Source organism: Osmerus mordax, chromosome 5, assembly GCF_038355195.1.
Source record: "Osmerus mordax isolate fOsmMor3 chromosome 5, fOsmMor3.pri, whole genome shotgun sequence".
Lineage (NCBI taxonomy): Eukaryota > Metazoa > Chordata > Actinopteri > Osmeriformes > Osmeridae > Osmerus > Osmerus mordax.
In genome coordinates this window covers 2,883,930-2,901,807 of record NC_090054.1, presented here as the reverse complement: position 1 = coordinate 2,901,807, position 17,878 = coordinate 2,883,930, and the positions used below count along the sequence as shown (strand labels likewise).

Below are 17,878 nucleotides of genomic sequence, written 5' to 3'. Positions count from 1 at the left end.
TTTATTTTATTGGTTGCGTCTTTAGTAGGCTACGTAGTACAGGATTAATCCACTGGAGGACGCCATACGCACAATAATGGAAATTAGGCTACTACCACTATCCTTTTTCTAAACCGCATTTAAAATAAAATACATTAGGCCTATCCGTTTCCATCCGTTGTTTCCTGTCATTCTCACAACTTTCATGGTAAATGAATGTATTTTCATCTGGCCATACAATTTACGTTTAATATGATTCGGTAACATTTACATGATAGGCTATTACATTTTCCGACAAATAAGCTATTCGGTTGTTGACAATGTAATTTATATTCATGAAGTCTAACTTGCAGACTACATGGCAAAAAAGACTAACGATGAAAAAGAATAAAAGATAAAGAATGTTATTATTTCTATATTAATATGACAGCTCATTTGTACTTTGCAAAGCACACTATGTAAATTCACTGTGTGCTTTTGATGTTTGTCTTAGTTTTTGGTTTATGCCTTATGTGGTACTTATGCATATAATCTTAATAAATAAAAACAATCTGGCATAAAACTTGTTTATCTCTTTTCCATCCACAGCTGATAAGAGGGATGAAGATATAGTCTATACCCCTGCTAGACCCAATTCCTACTGATCAAACAATCCAAAATGTTAATTAGTATTAAACTCTGCAGGGGTTAGTTCATTAGGCTAGGAGAAGGCTGTAGAATCACTTTCAAATCATTAAAAGGTGGGATGAGAGAATACTTATTTAAACTATAAAGAGAATGTGGAATAAAATAGGGTTAGTTTACTCGACCGCACATTTCTCACATCCCACTGGTGTCTGAGAAGTCCTTAAAAACATTTCTCCTCAAACCTTTGAAAGTACATACATTCACACTACAAAGTACCATATTATGTGAATGTAAAATGAGATGGTCCAGTTTTGGGACAAACCTGTTGACGTTCCTGTACCGCCCGCGGTACAAAAATGCTGCCCCCCCCTTCCTCAGTTACGACGCACTAAATTCTAACAAATATATTTTTTAGACGCTACACATGTTATACATCATTGGAAAGCTACGATTCTTGTGCTTGTAGATATGTAAACCATTTCAAGATCGAGTCACAACAACAAGTTTAGTCAACGTCTTTGTCCAGTCACCACTTTGGTGATGTTTACAAAGCCAAACGTCTCTACTTACCCTCAAAGGTTTGGTGTCGTCCAGGTATGCAACCAACACATCAAAACTTGATCTGCGTACATTCCCAAGGGTTCAAAGTATCTAACCATGTAAAGTAATTCTCCAAATACAATGTTTTACGTTCATGAATAGCCATTATCCTTTGTTTCATTATGCAAGTTAGCCGACGGAAGAAACAACTTGCTCAGATAAAAGTGCACATTCCTCCGGTTAGAAACTGAGAAAATACGATATGGAGGGATCAAAATGTCCGTTGAACCCTCCCCTTTTGATTGACACCTTGTTTGACCCAATAGGACCTTCCATGCCCCGTTGACAGCCCTCTAAAGCCAATTAGGTCTGTGCGTCCTGCCCCCCTCCGCCCCCCCCCCCCACACTCTTTCTAAACAAATTTCTCGAACTGGCTTCAGCTGGCTCTGAAATGAGCTCGTTAGCCTTGTAGCTGAAAGCTAGCTGAAAATGCCAATACCTCATTTGTATGTGTCTGTGGAGCCGTCAAAATAAAAGTCGATTGCGCAATAGGGTTGAAAGAATCAGTTTTCTTTGTGCGCCAATCCTGGGAATCAGATAAAGCACTCCAATGTGTTCATGCTTCAATTTTTGTGTTTCAGTAATACTAATTAGGGATTTAGCTATTATATATGATAGTTCTAAGTACCACCTTTCATTAGAGATAACAATTATGAAAAATAATACCTTTTATCCTGAGTATTTGACCTTGGTTACAAAGGGTCATTTTGGAGTCTCCAAAAGGCCCTTTTAGAAAATGAATGGATGTACTCTTATAAAAACATGTGTCAAATATGAATATATTGTGGTATTATGTTTGACTTTTGATTTGAATTGGGTAAGGCTTCAACCTGTGGTCCAATTTAGTCTTCCAGCTAATACCTACCACCTCTAGGCCTCTTCAGGCCTCTGTTTTCAAAACAAAATCTAGACGGAAATAGAAATTTTCACTTTCCTTGTGTTCAAGCTTCTATTACTCAACACTAGTAGGACTGACAGGGGTCCTGACAACAGGGGACATAACTTCAGAGTGTCAGCTTTCAAAAGAGATCATTTACATGCATGTACTCCAAATGGTTCAAGAACAGCTTCCAATTTACTTTGGGTATGCTGTTTAGGCGTTTTCAGGCAAATTTAACAGGATTCTGAAGAGGTTAACCTTTCAACAATGTTAAATACAGGTTAGTGAGAGTCAATTAGGATCCACAGAGACCCATATATTAAGAACTTGATGCCTGAGAAAGATGGAGAATGTTTTTCACAGCATCAACCTTTTCTTCAGTTAATGCATGTTCACAGGCTCTTTAAAGGCTTCCCCTGGGTTTAAACCATAGGTCAGACACTCCTCTTCCAGGGCTGCCCAAGCCATCCTCTCTGTGGTGAACCAGGCGGCCCAATCCCCCGTACGAGAGACCGCTATGGCCCCGCCTCCTCCTCGGACACGCTCGCCCATGTAGGTCAGGGAAACGTTCACAGCATCGGCAGTGCTTTTACCTGTCCGGACAAAACACGTTTGATACACCGAGGACAGACGAGAGTGGAACTGATGGTGTGTTGTTGTAACAGAAAACATTTTGATTTGTATAAAGCAAATAGATTTAGGTTCCTGGGCAGAAGTGTGTTCATCTGTGCAGTACAGTAGGATGTCCTGTGTTTGTTCACCCACTGTAGCTAAGCCATCTTGCTGTGTATGCGACACAAAACCAGTCTTACACAAGTCTTACACCTTATCAGACCTTAAAACTACTTTTTAAAGTCAAGTCAGTCTGGCAGTACAGTCAAACCATACCTTAATTACGCCACTACTTCCAGGACAGCAAAACCAAATAAAAGTGCAAGTCACAGAGAGTCTGAATCAAAGCTTGAATGAACAAGAAGTGGGTTGTGTGAGTGCCAAGCGTTTGACACGGAGGGAAAGAACCCCAGAGGAGATAGAGAGCGGCAGCGAGTCTGCAGCCATTCTCCCCGTCTCCTTCCTGTCATTACCAGAGGACACTTCAGCAAACAATAGCCTGACTGACCCCTCAACACAAACTTCCTCATTATCAGCCAACTGCAGCCTCTGCTAGCTCAATCACCTCCGCCTCCTGCCCACCAATTAAAATGATTGGCAATGCTAGTGTCAAAACTTCACAGGCACCTGCATGAATTCAACAATATGGTCCGACACCCAAGCCTGATGGTTGTGTGGATGTAGCTCTGTCTGGGCTGGTAGACAGAAGGGAAACGCATCCTGTGACAAGCTTCAAAGAATGATCCCTTGGTAAAAATGAATATACAAATAAACACATGTATTTGTGGATGTAAAGTCTAATGAGGGTAGTATTTTTAGGTGTCTTTTTTTAAATAAATAAAAAATAGATGTTGTTTTTTGCCTAGTGCAAGTAAAAACTGTTTTGTTAAGTTAGCGTTTATAAGGGAAGGTGAATCCTAAAGGAAAGCGTGTCATGATCCAGGTGTGAGGGGAGTAGCTCTGCAGAGGTGGGCTCTCCCTGTAGCAACGCCCCCTGCTCCATGGGGAGAAGCAAATAACAAATTCAAATCCCAAAATGAATTCAATTAACGAGAGCAATTAAGATGCGATAGCCACAGCCCCTCATTAAGCAGGCATTTTTGTTCCCCACATCCTGACATGTTTGTAATTGATAGCACATTAGTCACCAACGCAATTCAATTTAGAATTTGTCGCTCCGCTCGGCTTGCGTGCTGTATGAGTTTTGGTAATAAAATGACTAGATTTGGTAATAACATAACCAAGTGGCTATCCATCATGTCAACATGAAGGCAGAAAAGACCTAAAGAGCTGCTGCAGTGTGACTAATTGAATTGCCAGAAGAGAAGTAGGCCAATTACATGGGTGTGTAATATTGTGACTTACGACCCACTACTCAGAAAACCTCACCCGCAATGAATGGATTGGCATTCCAACCTCGTAATTCATTATTTTCATGAATACTTCCTGACCCAATAAGTATTTCCTGGTAAAAACAGAAAGACAGTCTATTTTCACCAAGGACAACAGACCTGTATTGCATATATGTGTGTGTGTATCTGTATGTATGTATATGTGGGTATGAATTTGTTTGTATGTATCTGTGTGTATATATATATATATCTGTATGTATGTATCTGTGTGTATATATCTGCATTGTATGTACATGTGTGTATATATCTGCCTGTATGTACATGTGTGTATATATCTGTGTTTATGTACATGTGTGTATGTGTGTATGTACATGTGTGTATGTGTGTGTGTACATGTGTGTAGGTGTGTATGTACATGTGTGTATGTGTGTGTGTACATGTGTGTATGCTGTGTATGTACATGTGTGTGTGTACATGTGTGTAGGTGTGTATGTACATGTGTGTATGTACATGTGTGTATGCTGTGTATGTACATGTGTGTATGTACATGTGTGTAGGTGTGTATGTACATGTGTGCATACATGTGTGTATGTACATGTGTGTGTGTACATGTGTGTATGCTGTGTGTGTATCCCGTACCTTGCTCCATGTGGAAGAGGATGAGTCTGGCCAGAGTGACTCTCAGGATGGATTCTCCATGGCCTGTACAGGACGCGGCTCCGCTCAGGTTATCAGCATAGCCCCCTGAGCCTAGCCCACAGGTGCCAAGGAAAGGAAAACATGTAAGTGTGGTGAGATGTTTGCTACAATGATAAGGCCAGAAAGTTATTGGGCAATGTTTGGACTGCCAACAGTAGTTACTCGGTAAAACCTTTCCCAAAACAACTTTTGCCTACCAATGACAGGGGAATCTCCTACTCTGCCGACCATTTTGTTTCGTATCCCACCAGTTGACGTTGCACAGGCAACGTTCCCAGAGCAGTCCAGAGCGACAGCCCCTACAGTGTCATGTCCCCTGCAGAGAGAGAATTATTCTGATCATAGCAGGAGTCAGTGAGTGTATATGATTCTGATTATAGCTGAGAAAGAGACAGTATATTATTCTGGTAGCAACTGGAGAGAGAGAGTATGATTCTGATCATATATGGAGAAAGAGAGTATGATTCTGATCATATATGGAGAAAGAGAGGGAGACAGTAAGATTCTGATCATAGCTGGATAAAGACAGAGAGACAGTATGATTCTGATCATAGCTGAGAGAGAGAAAGAGAGTATGATTCTGATCATAGCTGAGAGAAAGAGACAGTGTAAGATTCTGATTATAGCTGAGAGAGAGAATGTAGGATTGTGATAACATTGGTAACAACACTAAACTGAACTAGATGAATGGTGTGCCAGTCTCTAAAGAGGCAGAATATATTCATTTCATTCTATCAAGCCTGTTAAACATTGCCTTCTGGGTAAAAACCTAAGCAGCAGGCCAGACAGCGTTGTAACAGAGCGTGTCACTAGGAGAAGGGTAGGCCAAGGGCGAACCAAACAAACACCCAAACTAATATTTCCAAGTAGTGGGTGAGCTACCACACTGCCTCCTAACAACAAAAAGGAAGGAGGATTGGTCTGCAGCAGTTGGTGGAGGATCGCTCGTCAGACTCTTGAAAGGAAACATCAATCACCAGTGAAGGGCATCTGATTGCTCTATTAAATCACAACTGTGCGGATCACACTGATCGGCTGAAAACAGAAGCTAAAAATGTCTTCTGTGGAGGGATAATGCGTCAGAGTCAGGAAGAGAGCCGAGGTGTGTAGCCGAGGCTCTCCTGATGTGTGCTAGCTGACTAATGGGACATTCAGACTACCTGGACCCAGACGGATGAAGGATCTCTTTAACCCTTGTGCTGCCTTCGGGTCACATGACCCAACGGTTCATAACGAACCATCGTTGTGTTTACCCAAATTTACCCAATACAAAAACAAATAAAAATAATTTTCTTTTCACCTTCGCAATGTGGGGGGTCTGAGACAGCCCAACGGTTAAAAGAAAATGCTTCACTTTGTTTTTGTATGCAGTAAAGTTGTTGCAATACGACGGTGGGTCACAATGACTGATGGGTCAGAATGACCCGAAGATAACACAAGGGTTAAAAGGCCGAACAGACGATGGATCTTGTCGTACGGACGCATCGATTCCACTGCCAGATCCCAGAGACATCCTTCTGCTATTGTTTCTAGGAGCACAAAACCAGGAGGCCTTGTTCTCAAGTCACGGATTAATCCTAGCCCTCATAAAAATTGTTGAAAGGTCAGGTTGTTCGAAATTCTCCACTGAAAGGGGTTCTTATCTAGACACTCAAGGCCTAATCGTGTTTCGTCGAACAAGCGGTGCTGAACATTCTGCAGGCCCCAGTCTGTCCAAGTCAGACAGAATAAATGAGAGAATTAAAGAAACAACCAAGAGTGAATTTTCAGCCCACAAGGTCATGACACAGCTGGCTCCACTGGCTCCACGAGGGAGGAGGGAACAGTGCCGTTGAACTCTGTTAATAACGACAGTAAGGCGACTCATCACCGGGGCCATCGAGAGCCTTGTGTCTGAAAATGCTCCAGACACAGCTGATTTTAAACCAACTCTGTCCTCGGGGTCTGGTCTGTATTGATGAGATTTTCCCTCCGAAGGTGCAGTTAAAATAGGTCATGAAGACCACAGCTAATTGCCACTGTAGTTTAATGGCTCTGTCCTGCATTCTAATGGCTCTGTTCACCTCTGCCAGGATGTTGATGGCTGATATCCATGCTGATGATGAGCTAGGGTCAGCCTGTTTGAGCTCTGGGTCTCTGGGTATAAAAGCCCCACATTAAGACAGGCGTGTGTTGGAGTTCCAGTGGCAGGATGTTGTGTGTGTTAGGCCTCCAGGGGCCGGTTATCCGCAGAGCTCAGGGACCCATCGGTGATGAAGCAGCAGGATCACAGGGAGCTAACGGCGGAGGCTTCAGCTCTGCCAACTGTCGTTTGGCCCCTCCAGGGCCCCGTTCCTGCATCAGCATCCCGTCTCTTCCTCGACAGGGCACTGCGGAGACCCCCAGCTCTCATTGCCTACCTTCCGGATCCCATTTATCTACTCCTCGCGGCCTTAACCTGCTGTTCTGATGCTGAAATGCTCTAAAACGGTATCTGTCTTATCGTACCATCCCTCCAGTCCCTCCTGGGGCAAGGCTCTCCAGCCCACAGCGCGAGGGCGACAGGTGGCGCACTGGACGGCTTTTACATCCAAGACTTACACAACGGCTGGTTCTTTTCATTCAAGCAGACAAGTCCCAGTGTGTCAGAAGAAGCTCTCTCAAAAAGATGGTGAAGAGGATGAATCTGACCCAGGGTTAACTGACATCTAGAGCCCCATGAACAATCAATACCTGTTTCTCAGTGGACTGCCAGGTTTTCTCACTGACCTACATGACAGCCAGCTACTGGCATTACTGCTGTGTGTAAACATGCACACAGCAGCTTCCGTGTACAGCCAAGCAAAAGTATACTTTCTCATAGCATGAAAACAGGTGGCAAATATTTTTATTTGTTTGTTTTTTCTTTAGGAGGAAAAGTTGTTAACTTCTCTCCACAAATAACACCCAATTCCAGCCAGCTGCGAGACCCTGCAGTGCTTGTTTGGACAGTAAAAGCAGAGTCCATGTGTCCGAAATTTCTCATCACAGTGAGAGTCTTCCAATACAGTCCGGAGGTTCCGACTGGTCACGCTGTTCTAGAATTGCAGGGCTGCCAAACGAAAACGCAGAGACAGATAGAGACCCAGAAAATATACAGAGAAAAGAGAGGGATGTGGAAATTGGCACAGTGGTGGTGTCTGGACAGACTATTCAACATCCAAGCAGCCCTAGCTTCTCTGCTTCTCTTAAGTGGAGGAGATATATATTTACTATCTGAAACCGTCTTCACTTTTGTATTCCCTCACACAGAACAGAAAACAACGTCCTAGCTTTCATTCATCTGCAAGCAATCAGACCTTCTCCAAAATTATAGCTATTTATCTGTCTCGTCCATCACTCCCTTTCTTCCTGTCTTCGTGCTCTGTCATTTTCTCCCTTCCGCTGTTTTACATCTCTAAGAAACTCCCGGGATGGTCACCCTCCACGAGTCAGTGAAGTTCACCACTAAAGCTTCCACGTTGCCGCGGCGGCTGTCTTGTCGTCGACTGTGTCCTGTCACTCAGGGAGGGACGTCTGTTCCTGCCACATCATCTATCACCCGATCCACCGCCGCACCACGCTCCTGGACGCCGTCGCTAGCTGCCCCCCACGCCCCCCCCACTCTCAGGGGACCAACCTGCCTTGTCCCTCTGTTCAATACAGCATCATCTTCAGCATCATCTACAGTTGCCACTGCGTCTTTGACAGCTCTCGCCTTACTCTGATACTGCATCACAAACGAGTCACGTTTAGTAGCAGCAACCTGGTCTGAATGGACTGTAGATGCCGTATACCAAGTCAATCAAAGTAAAACTTGTTGGGAGGTACGGTCTGGGGTGTGGAAGGTGAGGAGAGAAGTCTACTGCAGCAGATTAACGTTTGAATCTTATATGTACCCCGCGGCCCTGTCCTCGCCCAGTCACACCAGGGCACGGTGGACCTTACCACTGGGAGTTAAAGAGTTCCTTCACTCCGCTGGAGTACTTCCTGTTCTTCTCCCACTCTCTCCGCTCCTGCTCCGTGACCAGGCTCTCTGGTGAAACTTCCTGGATGCCTATGCTCTGAGCGAATCGGTTGGCACCTCTGTCTGTGAGCATGACGTGGTCGGTCTGAGATGGAACGACATGACAAGGAGAAGCGTATTTATAATAGTAACTAAACATATAAGAAAGAGTCATTAAGAACATACAAGACCGAGTTAATTATGAATGGATACGCCAGAGTATCCATGTTCAGTTACATCGTTTAGATTTAAAGATGCTGTAAAGCTATTTCCATGATTTGCTTCTCAGTACATTATATGTGTGTGAAATGAGTTGCTGAAAGCATGTGCAAAGCTCTAAAACTTTGTCTCACTGAAATGTGGAGTTGGACCGTTGAACAGTTTCTCACACATTTTCAGCTCAGGTTTTGTTTAGGCGGGGCAAACCCCAACCTTCCTACGTCACAGCCACCTATCTACGTCAGATCACAGACGGTTTATATAACTGTTCTGTTACTCAGTTGGTACGATGCAAAGACAAAGTAGTTAACACATAAAACACTCAGAGACTGCAGGTAGGTCTGTTCTGATATCTGCAATTGATTTAGCTAGTTGTTGCTGTTGTTGCTAAATTCAATAAATTTGAGGGGGCGGAGCTTCAGCTCCTTCAGGCGACACGCCCCCCCAGTCTCAAGCAGAGAAGACTGCTGATATTCTCACGATTTCAAAGCCTAATTTAACATACTTGTCTGTGGGGTTTTTTCATTTGAATTTGGATGGGTAGGTAACAACACATTCTTCTGTGGTGTGATGAACTTAAAACTAATTTTCAGTTCTGCTTTACTTTTTGCCACTTTAAAACCTCTATTTTCTAAAGAAGCAGAGATGTAGTTGACCCGTAGAGCAACTATGGGTTAGATGTCTGAGTATGTGTTCTGTTGCTGCAAAACAAAACATTTTCTGCTGTCCAAGTTGCCTCATTAAAAACCAAAAACACTTAGGTCTTATAAAAAAATAAAATAAATAAAAATACTTAATCAGCGTTGATATGGAAAATAGTATTATAAAGTCATGCTGTATTTTCCAGATATAATAACACAATTTAATAGAATAGATGTGACTGGTAAACACGAGGACTGGCCAGTCAGACAGGCGCTGAGGTCTGTGATATCACCTTGACGTCAGACAGGTGCTGAGGTCTGTGATATCACCTTGATGTCAGACAGCTTCTGAGGTCTGTGATATCACCTTGACGTCAGACAGCTGCTGAGGTCTGTGATATCACCTTGACGTCAGACAGCTGCTGAGGTCTGTGATATCACCTTGACGTCAGACAGGTGCTGAGGTCTGTGATATCACCTTGACGTCAGACAGGTGCTGAGGTCTGTGATATCACCTTGACGTCAGACAGGTGCTGAGGTCTGTGATATCACCTTGACGTCAGACAGCTTCTGAGGTCTGTGATATCACCTTGACGTCAGACAGGCGCTGAGGTCTGTGATATCACCTTGACGTCAGACAGGCGCTGAGGTCTGTGATATCACCTTGACGTCAGACAGGCGCTGAGGTCTGTGATATCACCTTGACGTCAGACAGGCGCTGAGGTCTGTGATATCACCTTGACGTCAGACAGCTTCTGAGGTCTGTGATATCACCTTGACGTCAGACAGGCGCTGAGGTCTGTGATATCACCTTGACGTCAGACAGGCGCTGAGGTCTGTGATATCACCTTGACGTCAGACAGGCGCTGAGGTCTGTGATATCACCTTGACGTCAGACAGGCGCTGAGGTCTGTGATATCACCTTGACGTCAGACAGGCGCTGAGGTCTGTGATATCACCTTGACGTCAGACAGGCGCTGAGGTCTGTGATATCACCTTGACGTCAGACAGGCGCTGAGGTCTGTGATATCACCTTGACCTGCCCATCATGGCTGTGCAGTAACTCTATCTATGACAGCTGATTCACAGACGAGCTTTAATCTATACTGCTGGGTGAACATCTCTTGTCCTGACACCTTCCTCAGACACTTAGCTACTCTGGCAGGGAGGAGAGAGGGGGGACAGAGAGAGAGAGAGAGAGGGGGGGGGGGGGGGATACAAAGACAGGGAAAGAGAGAGAGAGGGAGGGAGAGAGAGAGGGCGAGAGAGAGAGCGAAAGAGAGAGAGAGGGAGAGAGAGAGATGGAGAGAAAGAGAAAGAAAGAGAGGACTCAACAGTATTTCACTAATAATATCATATGATGTCTCTATGTCTCTATGAGAAAAGTTCACATTTCCTTCATAGAAACCCTGATAATAGACTGAATCTCCCTGACAACAGAGAATATTACTTAATGGTGTGGGACTAATTTCCAACCATTCAACTTAAACAGCGGTATATGTTGAGATCTTTGGATCACACCCTAATAAAAACAATAACATTTGTGAATGTTTAAAATGACTTTCACGCCCGTCTGTCCCTGTGTTAAAACTACTGAGCTGTAGGAACATTATTCCCCCTCGGCCTGTAATGGGAGACACACAGAGACCATTAGTCCTATTGGGAAACTTTAAAATATTTAGGCGATTATGAAAGTGATTTTTCTCTGTCAGACTGAGTGCACTCCAGATTACAGGGTCAGTGAAGCTTGATAGCAGCATTGATCACTCACTCCCCCGATGAATATTTAATACAGAGCTGTTCAACAGATCTGGCAGCTTACAGCAAAAACTAGCAAGGTCTTTCAAGGGGGGGGGGCGGGGGGGGGGGGATAGGCAGCCTGGGGCATCTATCCTAACAGCGTTTAGCCTCCCGCTGTCCTGGAGTGACAAGGTGAATCTTGGGTGTTGCCTAGGTAAACAGATAGGATGCTATCAGTACACTTATACAGAGGGTCATTTCAGAGGGTGCATGCGTACCAAGGCCTTGACGTTACCACAGAAACAGAATCAGGCTCTCCCTGACACAAACACGCCATGCGCCCTGACATACGAGGGTTTCCTTCACTGGTAAGTTGTTGCTTAGCAGCACATGACAAACAACCTACTGTCATCCCCCTTGTGAGAGTATGCAGATCTTAGGAGAGCCTCGGTTAGGACGCTGCTGCCATGGTTACCTGGAAAGGGTATTATATTAGCAGGGGACTGCTGGGGCCAATCCAAGGCAGCTTCGGAGAGAGAGAAACCAAGCACAGACTTGTAACAGGCTGGGAGTTACTCAGACAAGAATGTATATAACATTGAGGTCCATCATGAGTTTCAGTCCTTGATCCCAGTCATTCTCGAGAACGTCAAGTTCCAGAGAGCATCTTTGAGCGTAAGAAGTTAGCAGCAACACAAGATAGGAAAATATGGTATAGTATATAATATAATCTGAATGGCAGAATATGGAGAGAGCCTGATAACCTCTCTTATTATCTCCCCCCATGCTATTGAACCTGAGAGCTATCTCACACTACCTTTGATCTTTGGAATTAGTTGTCTGCAGAAAACCTCTTGCAGTGATGGACAGTGTGTTTGTGTGAGCGCGTTTAGCTAAAATATGGACGTTCAATAGTCCTTCTACTGCCACTGGGCTGCTTAGTGAAACACCAAAGAAGAACCACTCGTCCTTCTGGTCATGGTGATACATCTCCATGTCATCCCTAGCCTAGCGCTCACTGGAATCATTACTCGTTTCCCAGGCAATGTCTGACCTGCCACCTCCAGTAGTTCTGCGGAGAGGGGCTATATTTGGTTAACGACCCAGAAGCCTGAAAATACAAAAGATTCTTTTGAAGGTGACAAGCTGGCTAAAAGGGATGCTGCAATGTTTCAGAGGAGGCTTAATTCATCTGGCAACGGAACGAAACCGGAACAAAATCCACTACTTCATTGTTCTTCAAACAAAACACAAAAAGGGTAACGACTGGACAGGTGATTAAGCCTCCAAGTCGATACTAAGGCTGAGCACAGTTGCTGCTGCCTTCGGGAAACCACTGACATGTTTTGTTCACCTGAAATGAGAGAGAAGAGGAGCAAAGAAAGGAGGAGAGAGAGAAAGACAAAGGTAACCTTTTCCATCACAGCCCTCGCCAGAGAGACCGGGTTGGGGATGTTCCTCACACAAGACACGGCTCCGGCAGCGAGGGTCCTGCCGTCCATAATGATGGCATCCAGCTCCACCTCTCCATCAGCATTCAGCACCGCCCCGTGACCTTAAACAAAGCAACCCCATCATTAGAAGTCATGCACTATAACTTAAGAGTCTACAAGACCAAACTGTGGAGTTCACTTGGGCTACATATAAGTATAGCAAACCACACAGACATACAGCACCGGCAGTGTGTATAATGTGATATGGGGCGTGTCGGTTTATGCAAACGTTCACGTTGCAATTCTGAGTCACAGTAACACAATACTTGTGATATATATTCTGGTAGCAATTCAATATCCAACATCAAAAATCACATCCAACTGTCAGTTCTGCAATAGGAATAAAGATGCAGTATAAGACACTATCTCTAACGACAACATAACAGTATCACAGCACACTTCTCAACTTGTGGGTATCACTCTAAGCACATTTCTCCTCTCTCAAAGTGCGAATGCATTAGTTGTTTATTGATTGGACATCGCTCCCTTCCTGTCTGTCAGGACGTATAAAATGACCTCCTGATGAAGTGCTTATTTCGCTCCAATGATTGAAGGACTCTCTGCAGTTTCACCTAATGTGGCAGTTGGCCATCACAGATGAGATGACTTCAGACAAGCCCAGTGTGTTAACGAAGTGTCTTGTTTTTTATCCCAAAAGGTTTCCGCATGTAACTTGACGACGGCTGCCCTCTAAAGCCTTTCAGCTCCTGCTCGGCCAGGTTCCAGAATGACCTCGGGACTGGGAAGTGATCCGGGGAAAACTGTGACTGGTGAAAGTTTTTGTTTTGAGATCTGAGATGCTCTCTGAACCATCGAAACTACTGGCAAAGTTTTCAGTGCAGCCCTTGATGTGTTGTGTCAGTTGTTGGTTTGGGGCAGAGTGGATGCATGAAGCCTCCAGCTTAGACCGTCCACTGGGGCGCACTCGTTTAGAGGACCGGGAGGCGCATGCTGGGTTCAACAGAGGGGGTCTGAAATCCTCCACGCGTCATGGGGAACCCCCCATTATTTTTACTTTGGGGGATCCCACAACATATCAGTCTGTAGAGCTTGATATAATTTTCAGGAATCACTATCAAGTCATCTTAAGTCATTGTACAAAATGTTCCAAAAATTCAAGAGTGAAACGGATGATAGTCTTCAGGATTTCTAAGCGTTACAGGTTATTTCGAAACATGGGCTTACCTGCATCAAACACTGGGTCGTCCTCCATGGTCCTCACAGCCAGCTCCACGGCCTCCAGAGCACTGGCTCCCGTCTTCATGGCTAAGAAACCCCGCTGGGCGGCTGCCTTGACCCCTGCTACCGATGCCTGGGCCAGATCCTCTGGTATGGCCCAAGCTCCACCATGGACGACTATCACGGCACTCATCCTACTGATGCCTTGAGACAAACATTATAGTTTTTTCCAATTTCTCACAAAAATGTCTAATAACACACAGTTAGTGAAACCTGACACTCGAGGAGCAAAACAGCAGCCCAGATCTGCACAACTATAAACAAGTGTTTTAAGTTGTGCACAACTGTGTGTAACTGGTTCAAACAGAGTCCAATTTTATGAACCATGTGTGTGGCATACGGTGACAGAATTTGTTTGTTATACAGACTGTATAGTTTTTAACAAAGTGTTTCATTTTGCAAAAGATTGGAGGTGTTACTTGTGTGTCTGGTTGTGTGAAGCGTGTGTTGTGTTTTGACAAATTGAGTCCTGTTTTCAAAATTGTGCTTAAGCAATACGAAACTAGAGAGGGTACGATTTCTGGGGAAATTGTAGGGTGTGCTTGCTTGCGTCGGTTGCACAGGGGTCCGTTTTTGAATGACATTTTTACAACTGATATTTCTGTATATGCTCATTTACAACTGAAAATACGAGTGAAGTATAGAATGAAATAGATGTCTTCTCATTTCCCCTGCAAGAAGCAGCCTCAACGTTGAATCAAAACGAATAAATTTGGCAGACCGGTGTAAAAATTGACCTAATCTCTATGACTTAAACGTCATCTTAAGTTTTTCCCTTCTCATGATATTTTCAGGCATTTAGCCTACTCATTGCATTCATTCATTAATAAAGAACCCCCTTTGGAGATTATTCTACGACGTTACCCGGCAGTAGAAGATGGAATCGCGATTCAAACAGTAGCCTACCATCTGCTAACTGAAAATATGCCCCCCAAAACGTAAATAAGCTTGACATTTATTTAGTGGAAAATCGCTCATTCATAAAAAGCTCACTGGTAGCGATCATTGTCAGTAACAACGCAAAATGCGATATAGCCCTGTGTGGAGAAGCTGCCCCGGTAAATTGTACTACTACAGTACAGTACTAGACTACTGCTGTGTTCGTCTTGGTAGCGATTGCATTGGTTGAATTGGATTTAACGTTCCGTTGTACGGTTTAAACTGAAATTAATTATTTTCATGAACAGATTGACAACGTTTAGGCTGTGTCAATGAAGTTCAGGTTAGTAGTTAGATAGACTTTTGATTTAAGTAAGGGGAGTGCCGAACATGTTCTGTCGCCGTTTGACTTCCTTAACAGCTGTGTAGTGTAGATGTTTTTGTAGTGTGTCTCGCGTAAGCTACAGCTTTGCAGTGAGCTACACTGGTTTGAAACCACAGGTAATGGTAATTTCACCAACAAATCGTTTACTAATGTCAGAATAAATCCTACAACGAAAATGTATATGTGAGGAATGTTTATTTTAACGATTGAAAACAGATAACGCTACATCATAGACCACTGTAGTATGTGTTGCCCGGGCAACACAGTCTAATGTCATGATGCTAATACTTCAGTGAAATAGTAGACTACTGTTTCCGAAAGTAGATGTACTTCCTTAATAATATCAGCTTATACTGTACATTACACATCACAATTGTGTGTCATATCACAAAGTAAAATGAGTAAATAGTTATCACCCTGGCCTCTTTGCTTGTGGCGTTTCTGCAGCTGCCTTGCAGTAAAGCTATAGTTAGCCTAGCTATCCCCCAAGTTAACAGATGCAAAACGAATGTTCTGCCAAAGGTAGTCACGCGTGTTTTCGTGACGTTAGTGACGTAGTGACGTTAGTAACGTCAGTGACTGTGACTAGCAAATTAGCCACCGTTAGCTTCACTTTTCGCCACAAAAACTTAACTTGAGCCTAAACCATGCAACGGAACGTAAATCCCAATAGAAGCAACTCAATCGCTACCAAGACGAAACTTTTGATACCTACGTTGTCTATGTAGGCCAAATATTGACTGAGTTTTAGGGGGGCAAAAAAAATAAAAAATAAAAATAATAATATATATGTGAGAGAACAAAGGTTGTGTCCTTGCCGAAGGCAAAGCACACCCAAAAACTGTAAGCACTTTAGTGCTTATGTAGGCTACACCTGACGCACGTGTTTGATCTATTTGTTCACGTGTTGCATTTTTCAAGGCAGTGTCTTAAAAACGCAATTAAGTGACATAATCTTCTGTCTGTGTCTAATGTAGAAAAGTGTATTTAGTGATTTAGCTTACGCTAAACCGTAGTTTCTGGTCAAATGAATGATAAACTTCGTAGACTAATCTTGCCAATGCGGCGGCACAATGAACTACAAGCAGTGGAAACTTAAATTCAGTTTTCCATTCCACGTATTCCATTGCATGTATCATTTAGATTAGCTTTTTAAGTATCACATACAATGAGAATGAAGAAGTAGGAATAAATACTCACTTGTGCTATTCACATTCGCAGGCTCCGCAATCCTAAACGACACAAGACCGGAGTGGTGTTTGGACACGTGATCCCTCGTTGAGCTTTGTCAACAAGCTTTTTTTTTCTTTTTTTTCTTTTTACCAATGAACAATCAGGTCACAAATACAGAAGCATAGTTACAGATACCGTTTAGAAATACAATAATGAAGAGAAAAAAATACAAAAACAGTAACAACAATAACATTAAAGTACAGTGGGACAACAAGCTTCCTCTCACGGGATCAAGCTTCTTACTTCTTAAAATATTTAAATATTTTGGGAGTTTGAGTTTGCATCAATGTAACAATATAAAGTAAAACAGAAAACGGCTTGAGCTGCAAGTAAAGTGCAAGCAAATGCATATTATAATTATATCAAGGGAAATTAGTGAGCACAAAGATCTACTGATGAATTGAAAGGTTTCATATTTCTCCCGGACGACCTGAGTTATTGATCTAGAGAGCGGTTTAGCTTCAAATTAGACTTTTGGGAGGCGGTGAACACTTAAGCTATGGATTCTGTATTTAGATGTGGTTTTCACTAATGAGTTTGGAAACTCAATCTTATGGGATTTCTTTGTCCTGGAGAATGCCACTATACTAATTTCAAACACAGCAAATTCCCCTATGTGGGACTCATGTATCAAACTCAAGGTGATGAGATAGAGATAGATATTCTGTCTTTTGCACAGCTCAAATATCAAGTTCGAACCATGTGGGACCACCTAATAAACTGCACATATTATTCTAACACAATGACGTGTAACTGAGAGAGTATCCTGTCTATCTTCAAGGAAATAAATGTTGTAGTTATTGCTTTTATCTTTTGTAGTACGTCAGTTATCAGCTCCATCATCACGCACGTGCATGTGAGTGCACGTGCGTGTGTTTGTGTGCGTGTGTGGAAACAAATGTGCAGTCAGAATGGTTATTGATCAACCATGATGCTGATTGCAGAGTGTTTGTGGTGCGAAACGGAGCGAGGATGGTTAGAATCAGAATCAGAATTCGGTTTATTCGCCATGTATGTTATACAAACACGGAATTTACTGTGGCAGGGAGGTGCAAACACTAAACATATACGAATCTTAAATTAAGTAAAGGTACAGAAGTTTAACTATTCCTAAGAACTAAACAATCTAAGAATAAAACAATTTAAATATAAAATAAAATATATATAAAAATAAGAATAAGAATGAGCAGCATGACTGGTCAACATCGAAGTGCAATAGTGCAATCAGATACTGGGTTAAATAATGAATGAATGTCAGTGGGAGTCCTTGGCCTTGTTGAAGAGGCCAGTAGCAGAT

The 17,878-nt window shown here is 43.2% G+C and overlaps 1 protein-coding gene across 2 annotated transcripts; it reads right to left on the bottom strand.

Moving 5' to 3' along the window:
- Positions 1-2,344: 2,344 nt before the first annotated feature.
- Positions 2,345-16,593, bottom strand: si:dkey-103j14.5 (isoaspartyl peptidase/L-asparaginase). Of its 2 annotated transcripts, none has more exons than XM_067236542.1 (7): positions 16,549-16,593; positions 14,031-14,228; positions 12,765-12,907; positions 8,695-8,858; positions 4,947-5,065; positions 4,690-4,800; positions 2,345-2,679 (listed from the first exon to the last, which is right to left on the bottom strand). In XM_067236542.1, exons 2-7 carry the CDS (start codon positions 14,215-14,217, stop codon positions 2,468-2,470), a joined length of 936 nt encoding a protein of 311 aa, XP_067092643.1. In that variant the 5' UTR covers positions 14,218-14,228; positions 16,549-16,593; the 3' UTR covers positions 2,345-2,467. The 2 variants fall into 2 exon arrangements, with proteins under 2 accessions (XP_067092643.1, XP_067092644.1); XM_067236543.1 differs by having other exon boundaries at positions 12,816-12,907.
- Between the last annotated feature and the right edge of the window lie 1,285 nt (positions 16,594-17,878).

Bases quoted from the DNA above. Each gene is read 5' to 3' on its own strand.
- si:dkey-103j14.5 (XM_067236542.1), bottom strand. From the start codon at position 14,217: ATGAGTGCCGTGATAGTCGTCCATGGTGGAGCTTGGGCCATACCAGAG. The intron at 12,908-14,030 runs GTAAGCCCATGT...GCTTTGTTTAAG, and splicing joins CGACCCAGTGTTTGATGCAG to GTCACGGGGCGGTGCTGAAT. The intron at 4,801-4,946 runs GTAGGCAAAAGT...CCTGTGGGCTAG, and splicing joins AGGAGATTCCCCTGTCATTG to GCTCAGGGGGCTATGCTGAT.